This window comes from Sturnus vulgaris, chromosome 10 (assembly GCF_052056855.1).
Source record: "Sturnus vulgaris isolate bStuVul1 chromosome 10, bStuVul1.hap1, whole genome shotgun sequence".
NCBI classification, from domain to species: domain Eukaryota; kingdom Metazoa; phylum Chordata; class Aves; order Passeriformes; family Sturnidae; genus Sturnus; species Sturnus vulgaris.
In genome coordinates this window covers 13492823-13513225 of record NC_142252.1, presented here as the reverse complement: position 1 = coordinate 13513225, position 20403 = coordinate 13492823, and the positions used below count along the sequence as shown (strand labels likewise).

The 20403-nt window shown below is 53.9% G+C and overlaps 2 protein-coding genes across 2 annotated transcripts; both read right to left on the bottom strand.

Annotated features, from left to right (window-relative positions):
- Window positions 1-8410: 8410 nt before the first annotated feature.
- Window positions 8411-16497, bottom strand: LOC148222662 (uncharacterized). The gene is made up of 2 exons (XM_088170883.1): window positions 14795-16497; window positions 8411-13320 (listed from the first exon to the last, which is right to left on the bottom strand). Exons 1-2 carry the CDS (start codon window positions 14899-14901, stop codon window positions 10734-10736), a joined length of 2694 nt encoding a protein of 897 aa, XP_088027009.1. The 5' UTR covers window positions 14902-16497; the 3' UTR covers window positions 8411-10733.
- A 112-nt stretch (window positions 16498-16609) lies between these two features.
- Window positions 16610-20371, bottom strand: CPN2 (carboxypeptidase N subunit 2). The gene is made up of 2 exons (XM_088170884.1): window positions 19347-20371; window positions 16610-18447 (listed from the first exon to the last, which is right to left on the bottom strand). Exons 1-2 carry the CDS (start codon window positions 19356-19358, stop codon window positions 16822-16824), a joined length of 1638 nt encoding a protein of 545 aa, XP_088027010.1. The 5' UTR covers window positions 19359-20371; the 3' UTR covers window positions 16610-16821.
- Between the last annotated feature and the right edge of the window lie 32 nt (window positions 20372-20403).

The following is a 20403-nucleotide window of genomic DNA, read 5'->3' as shown; positions in this document are numbered from 1 at the left end:
CTGGCTATGCCTACTTTATTCTCTGGCAGCTTTTGTTCCCTTACAGAAATGTAGTCTCTCTGTCCCTAGCCCTTAGCCCCTTTTAATATTAAGGTCAATAGGTTGACGATTAAGCAGGAAAAGGGCATGAAGAATCAACCAAATTAAATCTTGTGTGCAAACAGGTGGGTGTGAAATTTCAATCAATGGCTGGTGTTAGCAGGGACCCCTGGGATCACGATTTCCCAGGGGAAGACTGGGAAGCCCCGGAGGGATTTGGGTACAAAAACTCCAGACATGGGAGAATAGAAAAAAAGTCTTCTCAAAAACCAATATTGACAAGGTTCCTGTGTTTGCACCTCGGCTTTCCCCGGCAGCACAAAGGGAGATGATTATCCCGGGTCCACTGGGGAGGGGATGACGGGAGCTCAAAGGTGAGCCAGGCCCCCACCCCCGGCTCCCCTGGCCCCAGCTCCTCCACTTAATCCCCCTCTCGCCCAGGCTTTGAAGTCGCCAGAGGTCGAATATGGGATGTAAATCACGTTAGACGCAGTGTGTGATCACAACGCCGCTGCGAGACAATGCCGTGCTTCCCCCGGTGCCCGGGCATCCCGCCGAGCCGCGGCTGGCCCTGGGCTATAAACATCCCCGACATCCCCGAGCCGCGGGCGACAGCGGGGACCGAGGGTGGGCGGCTGCCGGGGACACCCAGGGCAGGCGGGACAGAGCCGTGCGAGGCCGGGAGCCGCGATGGCACCCAGGGCTCGTCCCTGGGATTAATTAACGAAGGCTGCGGCTGCGGAGCGATGTAAAACACGAGCCGTTCGCTGGGCGTTGGTTCCCGGGGCTGTCCCGCAGCGCTGCACATCTTGTAAGCATTAGCATCACGTAAGGGGAGCCTGCACAGAAGGACCTGGGGTTTATTGGGCTGTAAACTGCGTTGTTCCCGTTACAGTAACGACGTTGCTGGTGAAGAGATGTGCCTTTAGCACATGAGGCTCGGGAACCAGGTGTGCCGGAAGGAAACAGAGAAGGGTTTGGAGGCTCTGCTGTCACCAGTGGGATAATAGAGAGAGAAACAAAGCAGACGTGGAAGGAAGCAGGGGGCGGCACCAAGGATATGCTGCCCCTGCCCCCAAGGCTGCTGTGCTTTTCAGCCCTTTGCATTTATCTGCCCCAGGTCCGACTGGACGGTGCTTGGTCCCCCTGCTCCCTGATACGGAGTCCCATGCACACCCTGCCCTCCGCCCGGGAAGTTCAGACCCAGGTGCAAGGAGTGACAGGGAAACAGCAAGTGGCTGCTGACTCCTTGGCTCTGCTGTGATGGACTTTGCCCTGCCTTGCTCCAGCATTTCCTCTGCCTCCTGTGGCACCTGGGAAGATGTGACACATGGGGTTTGCTGCCCAGAGCAGAACAAGGGCACTGTTGCCCAAAGGAGCAGCCCTGAGCACCAAGAGCTTCCTTGCCCTGTGGAAAAGCCACCCATGTTTAATTTTCCCTTAATCACAGAAGCAGCCTCCAAAAGAAAAGTGATAGTGGACCGTGACAATTAACACCTTTCCTATTTTCCCATATAAAAAATGTATCCACGCTCTGCAGGCAGCAGGTTGACTGGTTTAAGTCTTTTTTCACCAGTTCACACCTAAACCAGGACTGATTTTTCCAGACCAGACCTTACCAGCCATCACTGTCTGGCTTCACAGACCTGGATGAACTGTATTATAGGCATGTTCCCACTAGTCTGGCTCCAAATGCCTTGTTCTCTCCCTGGAGCTGCCACCTGTCTTGGTGGCCCTGGCAGACATTCCCAAACAGGTGCCTGGTGGGAAACCAGAACCTGTCATACTCCCCACCTGGTGACAAGTGACAGAGAGGGTGATGGTTGATGCCAGGGACCTGAACCCCATGGCATCAAACCTCTACACATACCCACTAACAGGGGCCAGGCACAGGTACCAACCCACCTCGCCCTCCCACCCCAAGCTCCTCTCCACTGCTGTGCTTCGTCCCTGCTCACTGCTGCAGTGCCCAAGCACAGGACCCTGGCAGTCAGAAACTATCTGCTTTCAAAGCCTTTTTTCCTTTCTTCTTAATTGGGAGAACGGATGATTTTTTTTTAAAACAAAAATATGTTGTTATTGTGGAAAATATCTGCTCTCCACAGAAAATGCCTTGCATTCACTGTACACATTGTGGACCATACCAGAAAACATCTGATGTGCTTCCAAAACCGCTGGGGAATTTCTTTTCTTATTAGAGTGGAAATTTTCTTCAGGAAACAAGTTTTACCTAGTTTGCACTGACATTTGCTGCAGCAGAAAGCAAGCAACCCTGTCCCCATCTCACCCCCTCATCTCCAGGAGGTGGCATCACAGGGGCATTGTGGCATGACTGAAACCTGCAGCACAAACCCTGAATTGATTCAAGATTTGACCCAAGTCCTGTAAGCCACCAAGCACCAGCCACCAGCACCCACCCAGGCTGGCCCAAGGGAGAACCATAGTTTCCTGTGGCAAGATGATATCTGTGTGAGAAACACTGAGGAAAGCACATTATTTTACTGGTTTCTGGCTTTCAATTAGTGTTTATGCTGTACAGTCGTACTGACTAATATTAAATAGATGTTTATCAAGCAAAGTCAAACCCAAATATGGCCATTTCAGTTTAGTATTTTTTATGATTATTCTATAGAACAGAAAAAAAAAAGAGAGAAAAAACATGCAACATTTTGTTCATGTCTTTCAAATTCATCTGTGATTAATGTAGATGTTAGGATGGTGATTACAACAACTCCACCCATTGGTTTTCCCACTGCATTCTCAGCACAAGGTGGGATGCACCTGAGGAAAACTATTATGATCCCTCCACAACAGCTCTGACTGGGTCTAAGTTTGACTCTGTCTTCAATATTTGCAGTTGGGGACTACTCCTTAGCTCTGTTTCCCAAAAAAAGTCATCTGGAGACAGCAAAGAAAATTGCCTGTGTCCCCTCACCTGAAACCTGCCTTACCAAGTGTTTTTAGGTTCAACCCCCAATGGTTCCCCTTGAACTCTGAAGAGCTTGGGGGCTCCTTAGGCAAGGGCTGCCTTCTCCAGGGACCAGCCCAGGAAGTTGCTGAGGTGCCGTGTGACACAGCCAGTCGGGACACAACCATATTCTCTATTTCTTTCTTTTTTTTTCCTAACAGATTTCTGAGAAAACATCTGCTGTACCCCAAGCCCACACCAGATCTAAAGATCAAAATAAAGGACTTTTGTCTTTTTATTAAGCATTTTAGCAAACGTGACTATTACATTCATATTATATTTCCCTGTTTTGTACAAACACGTTTAAGTCAGCACTAAGAGGATTACGTTTATGGTGCACCAATCTCTGCTCAAATGGGTTGACTAAGGAAACTCTTGTTAAACAGTATTTTCTCTAATGCCTGTTGCTTTTCTTCCTTGCTTTAGTGCTCAGACGTCTATCCAGGCTCCCTAAATCCACCCTCCCCATAAGCTTTCAGATCAAGACTCTTCCCCCTTCTGCCCCCCTCCACACTCTTTAATACAGCTGAAGATGAACATTAGTGCTTGGTTCAACTGCACTGGAAAGGGAAAGGGCAGATTCATCAAAATCTTTATACCTCCATAGAAAAATGTAGCCTTTTGCCTTTCCTCAAGTGAATGTCTTTTCTAGAGGGTATTCATTAGGGGTTTGGTCTGTTTTTGCAGACAGCTCCACAGATGTTGACATTTTTTTTCTTCACTGGGTTAAGACGCCTTCTATAGGCTTTCAGTCTTCATTTGTTACTTCTTTATTATCCAAGAGGGGTTTTTCTTTTTTTTTTTTTTTTTTCTGCTTCTTTTTTTTTTTTTCCTTTTCTTCCCAAGGAGTTGACTCAGTTCTCTGAAGAGAGCAGTGGTAGTCAGGCTCATTATTATCTCGGGCCCTTTTTCATCGCCCCGGCAGGCCGGCCGGGGCCGCGGGGCCATTGTGGCAGAGCAGCAGGTAGCTGTGGCACAGCGGGGTCAGCGCTCCGGCCGGCACAGCGCCTTTGTGTGCCCGCCTCGTGCTGCTGGCTCCGTTTGTCCGGCGGTGGGAAAGGTCAGGAGCATGCTGCTGCTCCGTACCTGAGGTTTTGTCTCCAGCCGCTGCTGAGAACTTATGTAAATAATTCATTGGAAAGCAATCGCCGGACAAGGCGGGGGGGGAACACAGGGAAAGGGTGGAGATGTGCTGGCAGGGTGGTACCAGAGGTAACTGGTCCACCACACACTTGCCAGAGTCTTGGCCAGAGCTGTGGTGGGCTCAGGAAGCCACAGGCCTGCCACATTCCATAAGGCTTCATATCATCACCTCTGTACACCAAGATAGCTGGCTTCCCACTGCAAACTTTGCCAAGAGAGCCATTTGCGTGTGGAGGCTTAAAGCATGGTGCAGGCAGCAACCTGCACTGAAATCCCCATCCCTGAGACTGACTGCAGTTTGCCCAGGACCCGTTACCCTTGCCTGCAGACATACACCATCCAAATACTCATCTCAGTGCCAGTACGTCTACCTCAGCTCCCACAGAAAGTTTACTGTGTATCTTGAGATTTTTCCACAAAAAAGATTGGCAGTACAGACATGGGGGCTGGCAAGGGCATCATAATTCAAGTGGTGCTTCAGGACCTGCCATAACAGAAACCCGAGGTAAGGACTCTGGCTAATCCACAGCACGGCTCAGTGTGTCACCCCATCACTGCGGGCCATGCATTATCTCAGGGAAAACTAAAGCCCTTCTGCTCTTCCTGAGAGCCCTCCTAGCCCATTCCCACACTGCCTGGAGTCACCAGCCCTGTGGAGAGCATGGAGCTCCCCAGCCGTGCTCCCAGCATGAGCTGGTGTCGGGGACAGGGCAGAGGTGACAGGTATCTTTATCCCACCATGCAGGAGAGCTGAAAAGTCCTGCTGGCAGGAATTTGTTTGCAAATTTTCCCCCATTGAAAGGAGTGAAGGGACTGATATGACTGCTTGATTATGGCAGGAGCAGGCAAGGCAGAGGGATGGGGCAGCTGCTGGGGAGCCATGCTTCCAGTCCTTAACCTCTCCTCCACATCTGGATGATTTAGTACCTTAGTGGGGCGTGTTGGGGTGGGCATTAAGGGTGATGTGGTCCCAGTTAGCAGTCACTATGTGAAGAACACTGCCTATAGTTGGGAAGGCCAGCAGGCATGGCTCCCTCTGCCCCGCAGAGCTGCAGGACTGTGCCAATGCTGGATGCCCACACTGAGTGCCCAAGAACTCCCCAGCTGCCCTTGCCCAGCCAAAAGTGGAGCAGGAAGGGAGCAGCTCTCCCCTGCCTGCTGCAGCCTTGTGCTCAGCCTAGGACACTGAGCTCGACTGGAGTCCACACAAGAATATTGATGGGGAGGCCAAAATCCATCACAATCAGCCCCCACCAGTATGCTAAAAGCTTTTGCCATTTTCTCTTTTTATCACAGCTTTAGCAGGAGAGCTCCCATTAGCTTTACACATCATCCCTGGGGAAATAGTGCTGATAGATGTGCGAGATCAGGCAGGTGGATTTTCTTTTCATCACATACGCTGGAAAAGCCTTCCACTGCTAAAAGCAAGAGGAGACTGAGCCAACTCTTGCAGACTGCTAATGATTCACCTGGAGGGTCATGGCTGGATTTCAGGCCCCTTGCTCTGTGCTGGTGCCTGGGTGCTGCCTGGCCCAGCGGGCAGGGCAGGATCTGGCCTAGAACAGCACTGACTCAGAAGGACTTTCCTTTGGGCTGGAGCCCCCATTTTCCCCTGAATGGATACTGGTCCTCTCCTAGCACAGCATTTCACCCCAGCAAATTCCCAGCGCAACCACGAGCAGAAAGTAGCTTTTCTGTAACAGTAACATCACTCGATGGCATCTCTGGCTGTGCCTGCTCTTTGTCACTCTGCTGTGTTTGTGCTGGCCATTGCTCCCCCTGAGCACAGCAATCTCAGTGGTGCTCACACACACTGACCAGCGTCAGGGATACGAAGGAGCCCTGGGTACAGGATCCACAGCAGTTTCTGCATGAACATTACAAGTGCTGAGGTTTATAACCCAGAAAATCTGGGCTCTGAAGGGGTGAGAGGCATGCCGCCCTGCTCAGAGCCACTTTTATGCCATTGTGCCTTTTCAGCATTGCATTATGGCAGCCAAAGAAGGGGGATTTTTAATGGTTCCAGGGGAACAAAGCGGAAACATTCGACCCAACTTCATTACAGAATCATCTGAAACGCTTGAGGAACGTTTCCCACTAATTATCATAAATAGCCGAAAAAAATCTTTCCCTCCCAAAGCAGGTTCCAGCTGCCCCTCTGTGTTTTCTCACCTCCACTTCCAATAGCCTGACCCTGCCCCCGCACAAAGGGGAGACCCAATCTCCGCTCCCCCCACACTCAGGGGCTCCAAAGAAATACAAACAGGCAGCAGATTAACAGCACTTGTTTGCACCTTAAACAAACAGGAACTTCCGCCCCTCCGGCTCTCTCACTGCCCAAGGGAGGATGCACCAGCTTGTTTTTCTTGCCCTTGCTCTCATGCCCTGCCCAAACCCTGGATAAAAGCCTGGACAGCCCAAGGCATAAGGCAGACAGGATGAGAATGCCAGGGGTGTCTGCCCCCATCTGCTTAAGCCTCATCCCTCATGCTGTATGTCCTCTTGCTGCCCCATCTGCCCCTGGGGAAATCAGGCCCCTGCTGCAGTAGGGTTGTGAGATGCCAAGGGCAAAGCAAATGAAGGAATGTCCCAGTTCAGCTCTTGCCCCATGTGTCTCCCAGGGCTCCTTGCAAGAGGCAGCCTGACATGGCTGGATGAGTACTGTGAGTGGGTGTGGAGAGGGATGCTGAATATGAAGCATGGAGAGAGAGAGAGCCAAACCATCCAGAGGACACACAGAGTGGTGGTGGTGTTCAAAACTATCACCAGCATCGAGGAGGCACAGCAGCACACTGAGCAATGACTGCCAGCCCACAAGTCTGATGACTGCAATAGGCAATGGATGAGCGCTGTGCATGCCTGTGCAGCCAGACCTGAGGCTGATCCCAGCAGTTGCCTCCTCTGCCAGGGAGCTGCCCCAGCTCGTCCTCAACCTGCAGGTCCTATGTTGCCCATTCCACCTCTCCAGTGGCATTGCCAGCGTCTCCCTTTTCCTATAGGACCAGGTGCCAAAACAGCTCCTTCTTGCTCTGCCCACAGCACAGAGAGAAGCCAGCCCCCAGCTCCCCATGCCTCTCAAACCACAGCAGCAGCTTTTGAGACACTGCTCCCAGCACTGCTCAGCACATGTCTGGGACCAGCACACGAGGCAGGTAAGCAGGGAGGAAGCTGTGGCAGCGTGGCCACGAGCTGGGACAGGTTCCCATCACAAGCCAGCAGTGAGACTTGCCCATCAAAGGCCCGGGCTTGCTCCTTGTATGGGTTATTGTGCAAATCCCCCTGCAGGTGTTCATTGCCCCCCTTCCCACGAGCCACAAGAAACAGCTTTGCTTGCGAGTCTCCTTCCTGCCCATGGGGTGCCCCAGCGACAGGAAAGGGAACTGAGGCAGGTGGTGGGGGCATGCCACCATACCCTCAGCATGGTGGCTCCCGGTGGGGCTGACATGCAGATGGTTACAGGCCAGTGCTGCAGCATGAGTGACAGTGCTGTGGGAACCACTTCTCACCTGCACAGGGCAGGAAGAGAGCCAGCAGCAGCTGCAGGACTCCCAGACCATGCTGGAGACCCCCAGTCCCAGCACCACCCAGGGACACACATGTATGGTGTCCTGTCTCTACTTCCAACAGCTGGTCACCTGAGGCTGTGAGGACCTCAGGCAGTCACAGCAACTGGGAAGAGGTGTAGAGTGTCACCAGCAGCCTGGAGATGCCGCAAGGGGATGCTCAACTTTTTTCCAGAGAGAGAACCAGGGGCATCCTGTGCAGGAAGTAGTAAGCAGAGGAAGAGCAAAGCAAGGTGATGTCTCCTTCAGTGCATGGGTAATCTTGGGCACTCCTCGCCACATAGTGCTGTGAATCTTACCTGAGTTCAGAGAAACCCACACATTAAAAATCTTCCAACCACTACCCAGTGGAGTGGCATGCTGCAAAGGGATACCTGGGCTGCCCACAGCAGAGTGGAGAGGGTGTGCTGGGGACTCTGCACTGCACAGGACCTGCCCCACTCACCTTCATTGCAATGGACTGCAGCCCTGAAGCAGCAAACACTGATCTCCCTGGTGCAGATTCCCATGCTCTGCCCCACCTCCGTGTGCTCTCTGGCTGCTCTTGCTCAGCAAGCAGGGTGCTGCCCCACAGGCCACTCAGGCACATCACCATCAGGACACCCTGCATCCCTGGAGTACACTGGGGCCAACAGTGGAAAATGGGAACAGCTGCTAATTCCTCCCAGCCCAGCCCAGCCCAGCCCAGCCCAGCCATAACCCTCCAAGGATTGCCCTTAAGTGGTGGAGGGAGCTGACTCTTGCCTGTGAGCCGGCTGCACCAGCCTGGCCTTGGGAACACGCACACTGTATTTTCATTGCAAATTACAAATCGATCATAGCAGGAAATTCCCGTGCTGAGAACACCCTTGGCTATTATTATTTTACAGCACTCTGAAGCACTTAGAGGTGTTCTGGGCACTTAGAAAGATGTGGCCTTTTCGGTGTATTATGGGGCAAATTAGTTTTAAAAGCAGCTGTAGGAATGTTGGCCATTTGGCTTCCAGAGCCGGATGGGCACAGGTGGAGGCTGCAGGGCTTTGTGCTGCTTTCGGATACAGCTCCTCCCTGCAAAGAGGGAACCAGCACGCTCCGGAGCAAACACCTCGTGCCTGACCCCAGCTTTATTAATAACCAGTAATTAATATGAGAGCGGACATGCCTTGTGTCTCTGAAGACCTTTTAAGATGTGATTATGTTGTGCTAATCTCACCCCGAAGTACTTCCCTGTTTAGACTGCGCTGGGCCATTAAATATCTGAAAAGCCAGCAGAGACCCCCCCCTCATCACCTCGGGAAGTGCTTGGGGTCTGTTCCCCAGCAGCCAGCCCCCGCTTTCAAACCCTCTAAATCAAGTATTAAGCCGAGTCCATCTGGATTGCCAGAAAAAACACTCCCTCCCCCTCATCTGTATCTCATTACCTGCTGTGCCAGCCCTGGCCCCGGAGCTGCTCGCTCCATCCCGCCCAGATGTGCCGCCCCACGCTCGCCTCCCGTATTTCACAGCCGTCAGCAGGACTTCAAGGAGTAGCTGAAGGGCTGTAACACTGCACAGGTTCTTAGCAAGGATGTATATCCAGGTCCCTAATGCATAGCTGCAGGCACGTGCTCTAGCACACAGCCCCTTCCCCCTTCTCTGGTCTTGCACCAGGCAGAGGAATGGGGGTGCTCAGGGCTCACTGGCCAGGAGGTTTCTGAGTTCTTTCCCACTTTACCTAGTGAAACACATGTCCAGACTATTGCTTTTCAGGGACTCTTTCCCTGGGACACCTCCAAGCTAGGAAGCCCCTATGCCATGTAATTAGGGAAGGCCACCCAAAGGCAGGTCAAGATGGAGCAGGACCAGCAGCAATGGCAAGGAGTTGAAGACAGACACCTACAACCCTGTAGAAACTGTGGTCAAATTTGGGAGCAGCTTACCTTGCACAGGGCAAAATCAACACTAAACCTAGAGCAAAATAAAAAGGTACCTAGAGATCCAAATCAAGGGAACAACCTCTGTGTTCATCAGCTCAAATTCTCCTGGAATGAATCTTCCCAGGAAAGATTTCAACACTTTCTGTGATGGCAGAAACCACAGAGGAACAGCCACTTTTGTTTAAGTTTGGCACTTCCCTGGGCCTGGCAGGAGCCCAGGACTGTGGAGGTGAAAGCTCTCATCAACCCTTCCTCCCAAGTTTCCCAAGAGACCTGTTCCCATCCTGCAGCCAGAGCTCAGCACCAGGTGAGGCTATGGTAAAGAAGCATGCCATGCTGAAACATGGCTCTTTCAGAGGGGCTGGGCAGGCAGCACCACAAAGGGCTTTTGGAGGACATGAGATTTAAGAGTGGGAAGAAAAGCTTATCTATTTTCTCACAGTACCACTGCCTGTGGAGGGTCAGACCTGGTCCTACCCCAGCACTGACTGGGGATCCCACACTCCAGCAAGCAACAGGAATCCCCCACAGCAAGTCATGCCAAGAAAAGCCCCAGGATGAAAACAGTCTTCTCACCAGCCCATCAGACATGCAGGGGAGGCTTTAATATCGGGGAGGAGAAAAGGGAGACGGACAGAGGTCTGTGTATGATGGTGGTACAGACACTGACACATCCTGTAACGTGGCACAGGGAAGAAGACGGTGCAGGGCAGGAAGCCTTGTGATATCTTTTCTCAAGGACTGCAAGCACCTTCCAGGGATGCGAGGAGATTCGGGTAGGGGCTCCTGACCCTACGAGCGACGAGCGGCCGTGTCCGCGGTGCGGCGAGGTCCCGGCCGGCGGCTGCGACGGCTCTGGCGTTTCGGTGGCCGCGGCCAGGCGGTGTCAGCCACTGCCTGTGTCGGGATGCCATCTAGTGTCCCTCGGCAGAAGGGCTGTCAGGCAGGGACACCGCTTGCAGGCTCCCAGCACCGCCAGAAGTCATCCCAAAATAGCCTGGCTGCTGGGTGGGACCCTCTTCACTGGGGTTGGCCTGGGTGCCGGGACCCCCATCCCAGGGACAGCGCACCCTGCGGCCAGCACGGCTGCAGACCCTAAAGGAGGTCACACAGGGACAGCCAAGCTCAAGGTGGTGCCACAGCTGGCTCAGGGGTCCTCGGAGTAGCCAGGGCCTGAAGGCTCAGCAGCCTCACAGGTGGCCCGGGGTGATGGCGGGTGTCCTGGTGAAGAAGAAAGGCGACCACCCCTCCCAGCAGTGTGCAGGCTGCCTGCAGTGCCAGCACAGCCAGCCCCAAGGCCAGGGACACCTGGCACTGCCATGGGCTGGTCCACAGGGACAAGCCCCAGGCACGATGACTGCTGGGGGCCAGGGGCAGGGAGGCTGGACAGGGACTCGTGCTGTCTGATGGCGCGGGGATGAGAGGCGTTGGGAGCAGGACGGTGCCTGCCGGGGCAGGAGCGTGTTGGGGGGCAGTGGGGGTGGGCTGAGCACCCGCTGTGGACAAGTCCCACGTGGTGGAATAGCCCCATTCCCTGCCTGGTGCAGGAGCATGGTGTGATGGTGAATGTGAGGCCAGCGGGACTGTGCCCAGAGCAGCAGTCCTGGGGAATGGCCGGAGAGCCACAGAGGGGGCTGAGACAAGGGGGGTTATGGGTGTCCCCTGTGGGATGGTGGCTGGCCTCTCCCTGGGCACTGAGAGAGCAGGAGGCTCTTGTCTGGTGGTGGCTGCCAGTGGGCTTGCTGGCACCAGTGTGGTGGCAGAAGCTAGAGTAGGTGGCACAGGTTCTGGGTGGGTGGCCCCAGGAGATTTTAGCCTTACGATGGCTGAAGTTGAAACAGCTGATGATGGGGTGGTGATGGAAGCCTTGGTCATCTCAGCTGATGATGATGGTGTGGCAGTAGAGGCCTTTGGCAGCACAGCTGGTGATGAGGTGGTAATGGAGGTCTCTGGCAGCACAGCTGATGATGAAGTGCTGATGAAAACTTTTGGTAGCACAGTTCGCGATGGTGTGGTGATGGAGGAGCTGGGCACAGTGGTTGTTGATGGTGTGATGATGGAGGTCTTGGGCTTGTTGGTTGTTGATGGGCTGGCACTGAAGGCCTTCTCCAGCACAGATGGGATGGTGACAAAGGCCTTAGATGACTTGGTTGGTGACAGAGTGGTGAAGGAAGCTTCCACTGGCATGGCTGGCAACACAGCAGAGGTGAGTACAGGTGAAAGAGTGGTTGGCAGTGTCCTGATGGGAAAGGATGCCAATGACAGCGTGGTTGGTGCTGCTGTGGACATGGCTCCACGTGACAGCAATGTTGATGTCCTGTGTGATGGTGTGGAGTTAAGTGGCAGAGTACCTGGGCAAATCAGATGTTCATCCTTCAGCAGTGTTACTGCTTGCCCTGCCAGGTGGGGTGGGCTCTTGCAGGAGACTTGGGTGGACAATTTGACCTTCTCCCTATTGCCCAGGATCCAGCGGTGCAAATAGCAGAGGTTGCAGTCACATCTCCATGGGTTACCACTAAGATACACTGAGGTGAGCTTCTTCAGAGGGTCTAGGAGTCCTTGGGGAACACTCTCCAGCTGGTTCTTTCGAAGATTGAGGGTTTTCAGATTTGGGAGAGAAGCAAAGACCTCATTATCCAGAGCAGAGAGCTGATTTGTGTCCAGCTGGAGGTCCAAGAGCTTGCTGAGCCCAGTGAAGACTCCTCTTGGCAGGACTGATAGGCGGTTGTGGGACAAGATGAGTTTGCCAAGGGATGTGAGGTTCACAAAGATTCCATCTGGAAGGGTGACCAAACTGTTCCTGCTCAGATCCAGGTCCCGCAAGTGTGGCATGGTGTCAAAAAGACAGCAGGGGAGCTCCACAATATGGTTTGAGCCCAGAGTCAGCAACTTCAGTTTGTTTAAACCAAAAAAACCCTGAGGTGGGAGAACCCTGATGAGGTTGTTGTCCAAGAGGAGTTTCTCCAGGCGAGGCAGGTTCCTCAGAAGCATGGGTGGCAGTGCCCTGAGCCTGTTGCTCTGGAGGCTGAGCTCCAGCAGCTCCAGCTGACTGTCCAGCAGTCCCTCTGAGAGGTCCTGCAGCTCATTCTCATACAGCCGAAGGACTTGCAGCTGGGTGAGTTTGCTAAAGGCATTCACAGGAAGAGTTGTGATCCTGTTTCTAGACAGGTCCAAAAAAGTTAGATTGACAAGAGAATCAAAAATGCCTTCTGGAAGAGAAGGGATTGCATTGATGTGCAGGGAGAGCTCTCCCAAACTTTCCAGCCCATCAAACAGGCCTTTGGGGATGGATGTGACCTGGCTGTCTCTCAGCTCCAGCCTCTGTAAACTTGGGAGGTTTTGGAAAGTGCTCACAGATAGTTTTTCTAATGAGGCACCAGAGATGTCCAAGTCCCTCAACTTGTCCAAATTATCAAAGGCTCCAGGTTCAATAGTCTTGATCTTGTTGCCAATGAACAAAATCTTGATCAGGTTGGGCATGTAGCTGAAGGCACCTTTCCTTATAGCAGTGATGCTGGTTTGCACAAAGATCATCTCAGAAACAAAGGGCTTTGCAATCTTTGGGATCTCTTTGACATCATTTTTTGTCCCTCTGTAGACCTCCTGGTAGTCTTTGGGAATTTCATATGGATCTTCACCCATGATTTGGTCTTGGCATTTATGGGGATTGAAGGAGAGGAGGAAAAGGAAAAGGAAATGCTGGTACATTGTCCTATGAAAAAAGTTCCAAAAATCAGTTATGAAGAACAAGAAATCTCTGTCCATAGCTCATGAACTGTGGTATTACACTGTTATTCATTTCTCGGGACTCTTCTATTCACATACCATGACTCATTTCAGGAGAAAGAGACTGAACAAGCAAACATATGCTGCATTTGCACAGTTCACTGCTGTTGGTACCATGGGATGGAGAGGGAAAGCAAGCCAGCTCATGGCTTGCACTGGGAGATGCTCCAGGAGGGACAAGGCCTGGACAGTCTGTTCTCTGGCCCTTCTTCTCACATGTTTGAACTGTAGGCTCAGTCTGCCTGGGTGAAGAAGGCAAAGTGCTGCTGCCCATTAGTGCTGCCCCAGTGGGTCCAGTTAGTCAGCAGGGCAACAGCCCATTCATGCAACAACAGAAGCAGTCAGCCCTGCACTTGCTAATGAGGGATCAGCAAAATTCCCAGGAGCCAGCCAAGACCAGAGGACCTTGTGTGCTTGGAATTTCCACACTGTGCTGGGTAGACTTACTATTTTATTGCTGCTTCTCTCAGTTCAGGGGGCTGATTTAAAACATGGTTTTATGCATCTCTTTTTCAGGATTCTTGCTAATTGCATCATATTTTGGCCTTGGTTATGCAGCTCTGACAGATAGAAATAGTTAACCTCTGAACAGCAACCAAGCTTTGCAGCAAGGCTCATTAAAACCTTGGAATGTCCACAGATGAACTCTTTAACACCTAACATTTGGGGCTCTGACCTTGCAGGTAGGAAGAGAAATCGCTGATGCACACCTACTAGTAGAGCCCACTTCTTCCATTGAAGCATTTGGAAACACTCAGCTAACACATTAACTGGGGTTTAACTGCCATGAACACTTCACTGGGACCATATTTCCAACTTTTAATTCACAGCCCTGGATGGGAGCAGGGAAAAGAGGTACAGGTTTCTTCTTGGGTCACCATCAAAGCTGGCCATGCAAAAAAACTTATTTTGGGAGGGTAAATCTGCTATAAACAGTTAATTTTTTAAAGAATGTTGAGACATCAGTGAATATAGGAGACTGAAAGCCACTGGGTTTGAAGAGAAATGGATGGGAGGTGACATTGGTTGTGCAGGCTGGCCCCCAGGGCTCCCAGGGCAGAAGCCACTGCTGATCCCTGCCCATCCTCTCCCCAGGGAGACTCGGGTGGAGGAGCTGGGGCTGTGGCTGTAGAAGTGCCTGCTTCACTTCTGCTGCAGGGGCAGTGCAGTGGGTGAAATGTGGAAACATCTGAGTGTGTAGGGATGAAAATAGACAGTTTTGAACCACAAAGCCCCTTTAAAACCCTCACTCCAGCCAGGCAGAGTCTTGGAGAGATGGTCCCAGCTCACGGCACTAAAGCCTCCCCTGTTCCTTGCTGCAAGGAAATGACCAACAGCCCTCCACACCGCCCCTCCCAGCACATTTTAAAGAGCAAAAAAAAGCATTTTGCATCACTTACTTGGCTGAGCACTTGCAAACGAGTTCAGCCACCGGAGTGAGCCATGCCACGCGAGGAGTGAGGACACTGGATGGGGTCTCATCACCTGGCCAGCTCTTTATCCACATCCCAGGCACGGGGCTCGGTTTCACGTGAGGAAGGGACACAGGTCTGTGTGGGGAGATAAGGGACAGCCGGGGAGCCGGCAGAGGAGCTGTGCCCCAGGGCAGGAGGCACGGCAGAAACCCCTTGGAGGGGACGCAGTCACGTACTCCCCAGGCGTTATCTGCTGGCACCACTTGGCTTGTCACATCCAGGGAAAGCTGAAGATCTCCAGGCCAGCCTGTTTGCAGGCAAGGGTCTCTGTGGTCCCGGATCTCCACCAGGGTAACTCACCAGTTTCACAAACACCAGCCCCATCAATACAACAGACAGCTGTTTCATTCCTCAGGATTTGCCTTATGTAGCTAACAGTGCAGTTCTGAAGCAATTTTTTAATGCTTATAAACAGTGAAACATCTATGGCTTGACAGATACATCAACACCCAGGCTCTGTGCTCAGCCCCACAGCCCCACACCTTGCTGGCCCTAGTGTTGTGTGCTGCACCCCAGTGCAAGCCAAAGACCCTCCCAGGGTGACACCCAGAGCTCCTGGCTAGTGCAGGGCATCCTGTGGAATGCTCATTTTGAGGCAAACTGACAGGATATCCATCACTTCCCCATTGGTAATTGCACTGATTGCATTTAAATTTCTTCAATTTTCACCTACTCCTATAAAAGCTCAGCTTCTGCTTGCTGCACTTTTCCTGGCAAATTGAAAAACAAGCTACTGCGCATTTTAAACAGCCTTACCCCTTCCAACACCAACGGATCCATGTCTCCCATTCCTCGCTGGTGCTCCCCCGGCTCTGCCGGGCCCGCAGAGCGCGGTCCCGATGGCCACGAGATGGTGCCGCAGCACCGCCGCACCGACAGCACGGACACGGACACAGGGACACGCAGGGACACTCAGGGGCACAGACAGACACACGGACAGACCCACGCTGACATGCACAAATACAGGGACACCCTCACACGAACACCTGTGTGCTTACACCCCCGTGTGTGAACCCACACTCGCCCTCCCGTGGGAGCACACGCCTTACTTGTGACCCCCTGCGTGGCCAGCACTGCTGGGGCTTTGTGCCTCGTCTCCAAATAATCAGAATCCCTGGATGGGAGAGGCTGGAAGGGACTAGTGGAAGTCATCTAGTCCAACCTCCCCACTGAAGTAAGGTTCCCAGGGTACCCACGGCTCTGTTCAGATAGCTTTTGAAATATATATAATCTATTTGGAGAAGGAGACTCTACAGCCTCGCTGGGCAACCTGTTCCACTCACCCTCACAGTAAAACTCTTCCTCCTGTTTATGTGAAACTTGCCACTTTCCATTTTCAGGCTGCAGGGCTGAAGACCAAGCCCCGACAAAGTGGGGGAGACCTGCCTGTGCACACCTGGGCTGGAGCTCACCCAGCTCATGCCCCTTGCTGGGCAATCAGCAGCACTCACCCACACCTCCCTTGGACAACACAAATCTGTGTCCTAAGGTTTTGCCAGGCTGCAGCTGGGCCTCTTTTCTCTCTGCAGTGCCAAGGGAAGGTGGCTGCAGCAGGCAGACATGAGCACACCCATGAGCCAGGGTGGCACCTACTCACCACCAGGCAGCTGCACCTATGCCACACCTGCACCTATGCCACACCATGCACAAGATCCCAGTGTACCACATCGACCTTCACTGCCTCTCCCATACACACAGTGGTGGGAGGAGCAGAATGATTCCTTTCTCTGCCATGGGAACTAGTAGCACAGAAATAATAGATAAATTTTAATTATATTTGAAATACACAGGAAACACATAGCTGAGAGGATAAATACCACCAGGCCAGCTGTTGTGGAGAGCTTGGAGACAGCTGGTGACCATGGCAGTGGTAGCAGAGCGAGAAGGAGAGCTGTTTGTTTCCCAGGCTGGTTCAGAGGTTGTCAGAGCAGAAGCAAACGCCTGCCGAAGCTCTAGGGCACCGTGGGGAGACTTGGCGATGTGTCCTCGTTCCCGCCCTGTGCTGTGACAAGGACACTGACCTGCAGCGTGCCACAGCGGGAGCGCAGCACCCAGGCCCCCTGGTAGGCTGGCCCCAAGCCCTGCTGCTGCCCGGGAGGAGGGAGGCGAAGGCTGAGCCGCTGGCAGGATGTGGCATTGCAGGCCACGCTCACAGTGCCCTCGGGGTTGGTGTAGGTGCACTGCCCCGGAGCATCTGTGTCCCAGCCTTCCTCTGGGGGGACACCGTGTGCTCCTGGGCACCGCAGCTGCCCGCGGGAGACCTCCAGCAGGGACTGGCCCTGGAGAGCAGCTGGATGGGCACAGAAGGCTTGGCCGTGGATGAGGGGCTCAGCAAAGCTCTGGAGCCAGTGCAGGAGGTAGGAGAGGCGGCAGTCACAGACCCAGGGGTTGTCAGACAGCCCCACTCGCACCAGCTCCTCGTTGGCATCGAAGAGCCCCGGGGGCAAGCGGGCCAGGCGGTTGTGGTCCAGCACCAGAGCGGTGAGGAGGGGCAGCCCAGCCAGCAGCCTCGCCGGCACGCTGGAGAAATTGTTGTGATTCAGCTGTAGCTCTGTCAGCCCTGCCAGCCCCTGGAAAATCCCAGTGGGTAGGTAATTCATGGCATTGTGTGAGAGCACCAGTGTTTCCAGCACTGACAGGTTAGCAAAGAGCTCCTGGGGCAGTGTCTCCAGCTGGTTGCGAGCCAGAGAGAGGTGCAGGAGGCCAGGGGTGCCAGTGAACAGCATGGCAGGCACGGTGGCCAGGCTGTTACCCTCCAGGCTGAGGACAGTGAGGTTGAGGAGACCTGTGAAGATGTCAGGGGCCAGGCTGCCCAGGGCATTGTGCTGCAGCTGCAGCCGCCGCAGCCCGCCCAGCCCGGAGAAGATGCCGGAGGGCAGCTCCTCCAGCCGGTTGCCATCCAGGTGGAGCTCAGTTAGCTGGCCAAGTGCCCTGAAAGCACCAGGAGGCACCTGTGCCAGCAGGTTGTCACTGAGCTTGAGGACACGAAGGGCGACAAGCGGGGCCAGCAGCCCATCCGGCAGCTCAGCCAGAGCATTCTGTGAGAGGTCCAGGGCCTGGAGACGCCGGAGTGGGTGGAAGATGCCAGGGGGCAGTGCCTCGATCCTGTTCCCTGACAAGCTCAGGTCCTTCAGTGGGCAAGAGGCAGTGAAGAGCCCTGGCTGCAGGGTGCGGATGGCGTTGGCACTGAGGGACAGCTTGCTGAGGCTGGTCAACCCTGCCAGCATCCCAAGGCTGACCGCTGGCAAGGGGTTGCCTGACACCTCCAGCTCAATGAGGTTGGGCAGCCCCTGAAAGGCACCAGCCTCCAGCTCCTGGATGTTGTTATTGATGAAGACCAGCTTGGTGAGGGTGGTGCTGGGACCCAAGTCCCCTCTGTGGATGTTGCTCAGGGCTGTCTCCACGAAGAAGAGGTGGGTGGCACTTCCTGGCAGGCCCTCTGGGATCTCCCGCATTCTTTCACTTGAGCAGAAGACTTTGGAGGTGTCATAGCACTGGCAGGTAGGGGGGCAGGATGGGGACAGTGCCCCCACCAGCAGGGACCCCAGCCCCAGCAACACGTAGATCACCAGCCTGCACTGGAGAAGGAACAAAGCTTTATCCCATGCACCCACAGTCAGGCACTGCTGGGGAAAGAGCCTCTGCAGCCAGAAATGCAGCAGGATCAACCTCTGAGACACCACCATCATAGGCAGCTGCCCTGGCCATGGGGTATCCCTCCAGCCCCTGCTGCCAGCACCTCCCCAGCACTCCTGTTGCAGGAACAGGGAGCACTTCCCTCCCCAGTGTGTCCCCAGGGTTTTTACTCTGTGCCCAAGCCCACCCTGTGACAACCAGGATGATGCCACCCTCCCCAAAGATGGCGAGCAGCCACATCCTGCAGACCAGCAGCTGAGGTGGGACCTGTGTGGGTCCATGGAAGTCTTGGGGGAGCCTGTACTCTCATCAGATGTCTCCACAGGCACAAAGTTAGGTTCTAGGGCAGGAGAATATGTGAAACACAGAGCTGTGCTGCACACACTGGGTGATGGGGACAACCCTGCAGGGCTGCTCTGAGCTCAGTGGCAATAGGAGTGGGCTCCGCCACTTGTATTTCTAATTGCAGTGGGGTACTTTTTTCACAAGGAATCAGAGCAGCATCCAGCCTGCTGGAGGGATATTCAGCCTGACCAAACGTCTATTCCCAGCCCACAGAAGCACTGTTTCAGGTGGTGGCCTCCAGTCCTCTGCCAGTCCCTCCCTAGTTGGGATATGTGCCAGTGCTGCCTTGTGATGGGGGATATTGCCCACCCCACAGCAACGCCCACCTACAGACACCCCGCATCGGTGGAGTTCCCCTGGACTCACACTGGCATTTGAGAGCAGCACTGGGCTTGGCACTTTCTTTCCTCCATCTCGCTTGTGTTCACCACAGCCAGCAGTGGCTCCCACCCATCCCAGTTCCCCAAACTACCCAAGCAGTGTAGGCACCACTTACCCAGTGTGGCATCACGGGGATGGTCGCCAAACCTGCGGCAGATTTGCGGGGATGCTGCTTGCTGAGATGGGACAGTGTTTTCTGGGGAGGATGGGAAGCCAGCCGAAGCCAGGGACAAGCTGTTCCTGCTGGGGCGGAGCTGCCCCTCACTGCTTATCGGTAACAACAACCCGTGTCCTTGGAGCTCTTTGAAAAATAACCCGGCCTCAGAGGAACTGGAGGTGAGGCCAGAGGCAGCTGCCTGCGAGCATCCTGGCAAGGAAGTGGGGTTCTGGCCTCAGACATGCACTGGTGCAGGGATGGTGGCAGGCTGCTGCTGTGGTGGCTCCAGTCCCACACCAAGGTCAGCATACTTGCTTCCAGAAGCCCCCTAAGAGAACCCCAGGACTATTAAATCTCACTGAGAAATGGTGCTCAAAATATCTCTGCCATGAGAAAAGAGACCAGGTGCAGGATAGCAAGGCAGATGAAGGTTGAACATGATGTTAGAGGTTTTTTCCAACCTTATGATTCTATGGAGAGGGGATCACTGTGGGATCTTCATGGTGGTCACCAGGGGTTTTTGCATCCCAGCCAGCAGAGGGTTGGTGAGGGGCCCATGAATCAGCTGAACTCCTTAGGAGTTTCAACCTGCCCAGAGGAGCAGCACACACTGACATAAAAGCTGCATTGCAAGGGCCTGTGTTGGCACAGGCTGGGCTGGCAGCAGCCATGGAGGCACCCCCAGGGGCAGGAGTAGCAATACTTCACTGCACTCAATCAGTCTCATGAAGCAGATGTGACATATGGAAAAACACAACTCACAAAATCCAGTGGCAACCAGCTCTGAAGGGAGCCAAGCAAGCTCCCCACCACTCCAGCAGCTGACTGCAGGAGACAGCATCTCCATCGAGAAGCTCACAGAGGTCTCACTCTCCAAAAGCCCACCCACTGCTGTTGTATGGCTTAGCCCTCATTGGTCCATCATCCCAGGTTGGAGTCCAGGCACCAGCAAGGGCTCTGCAAACACAGCCCACTAACACTCTCCCAGCCTCACCAACCTGTACAGCCTTTTCAA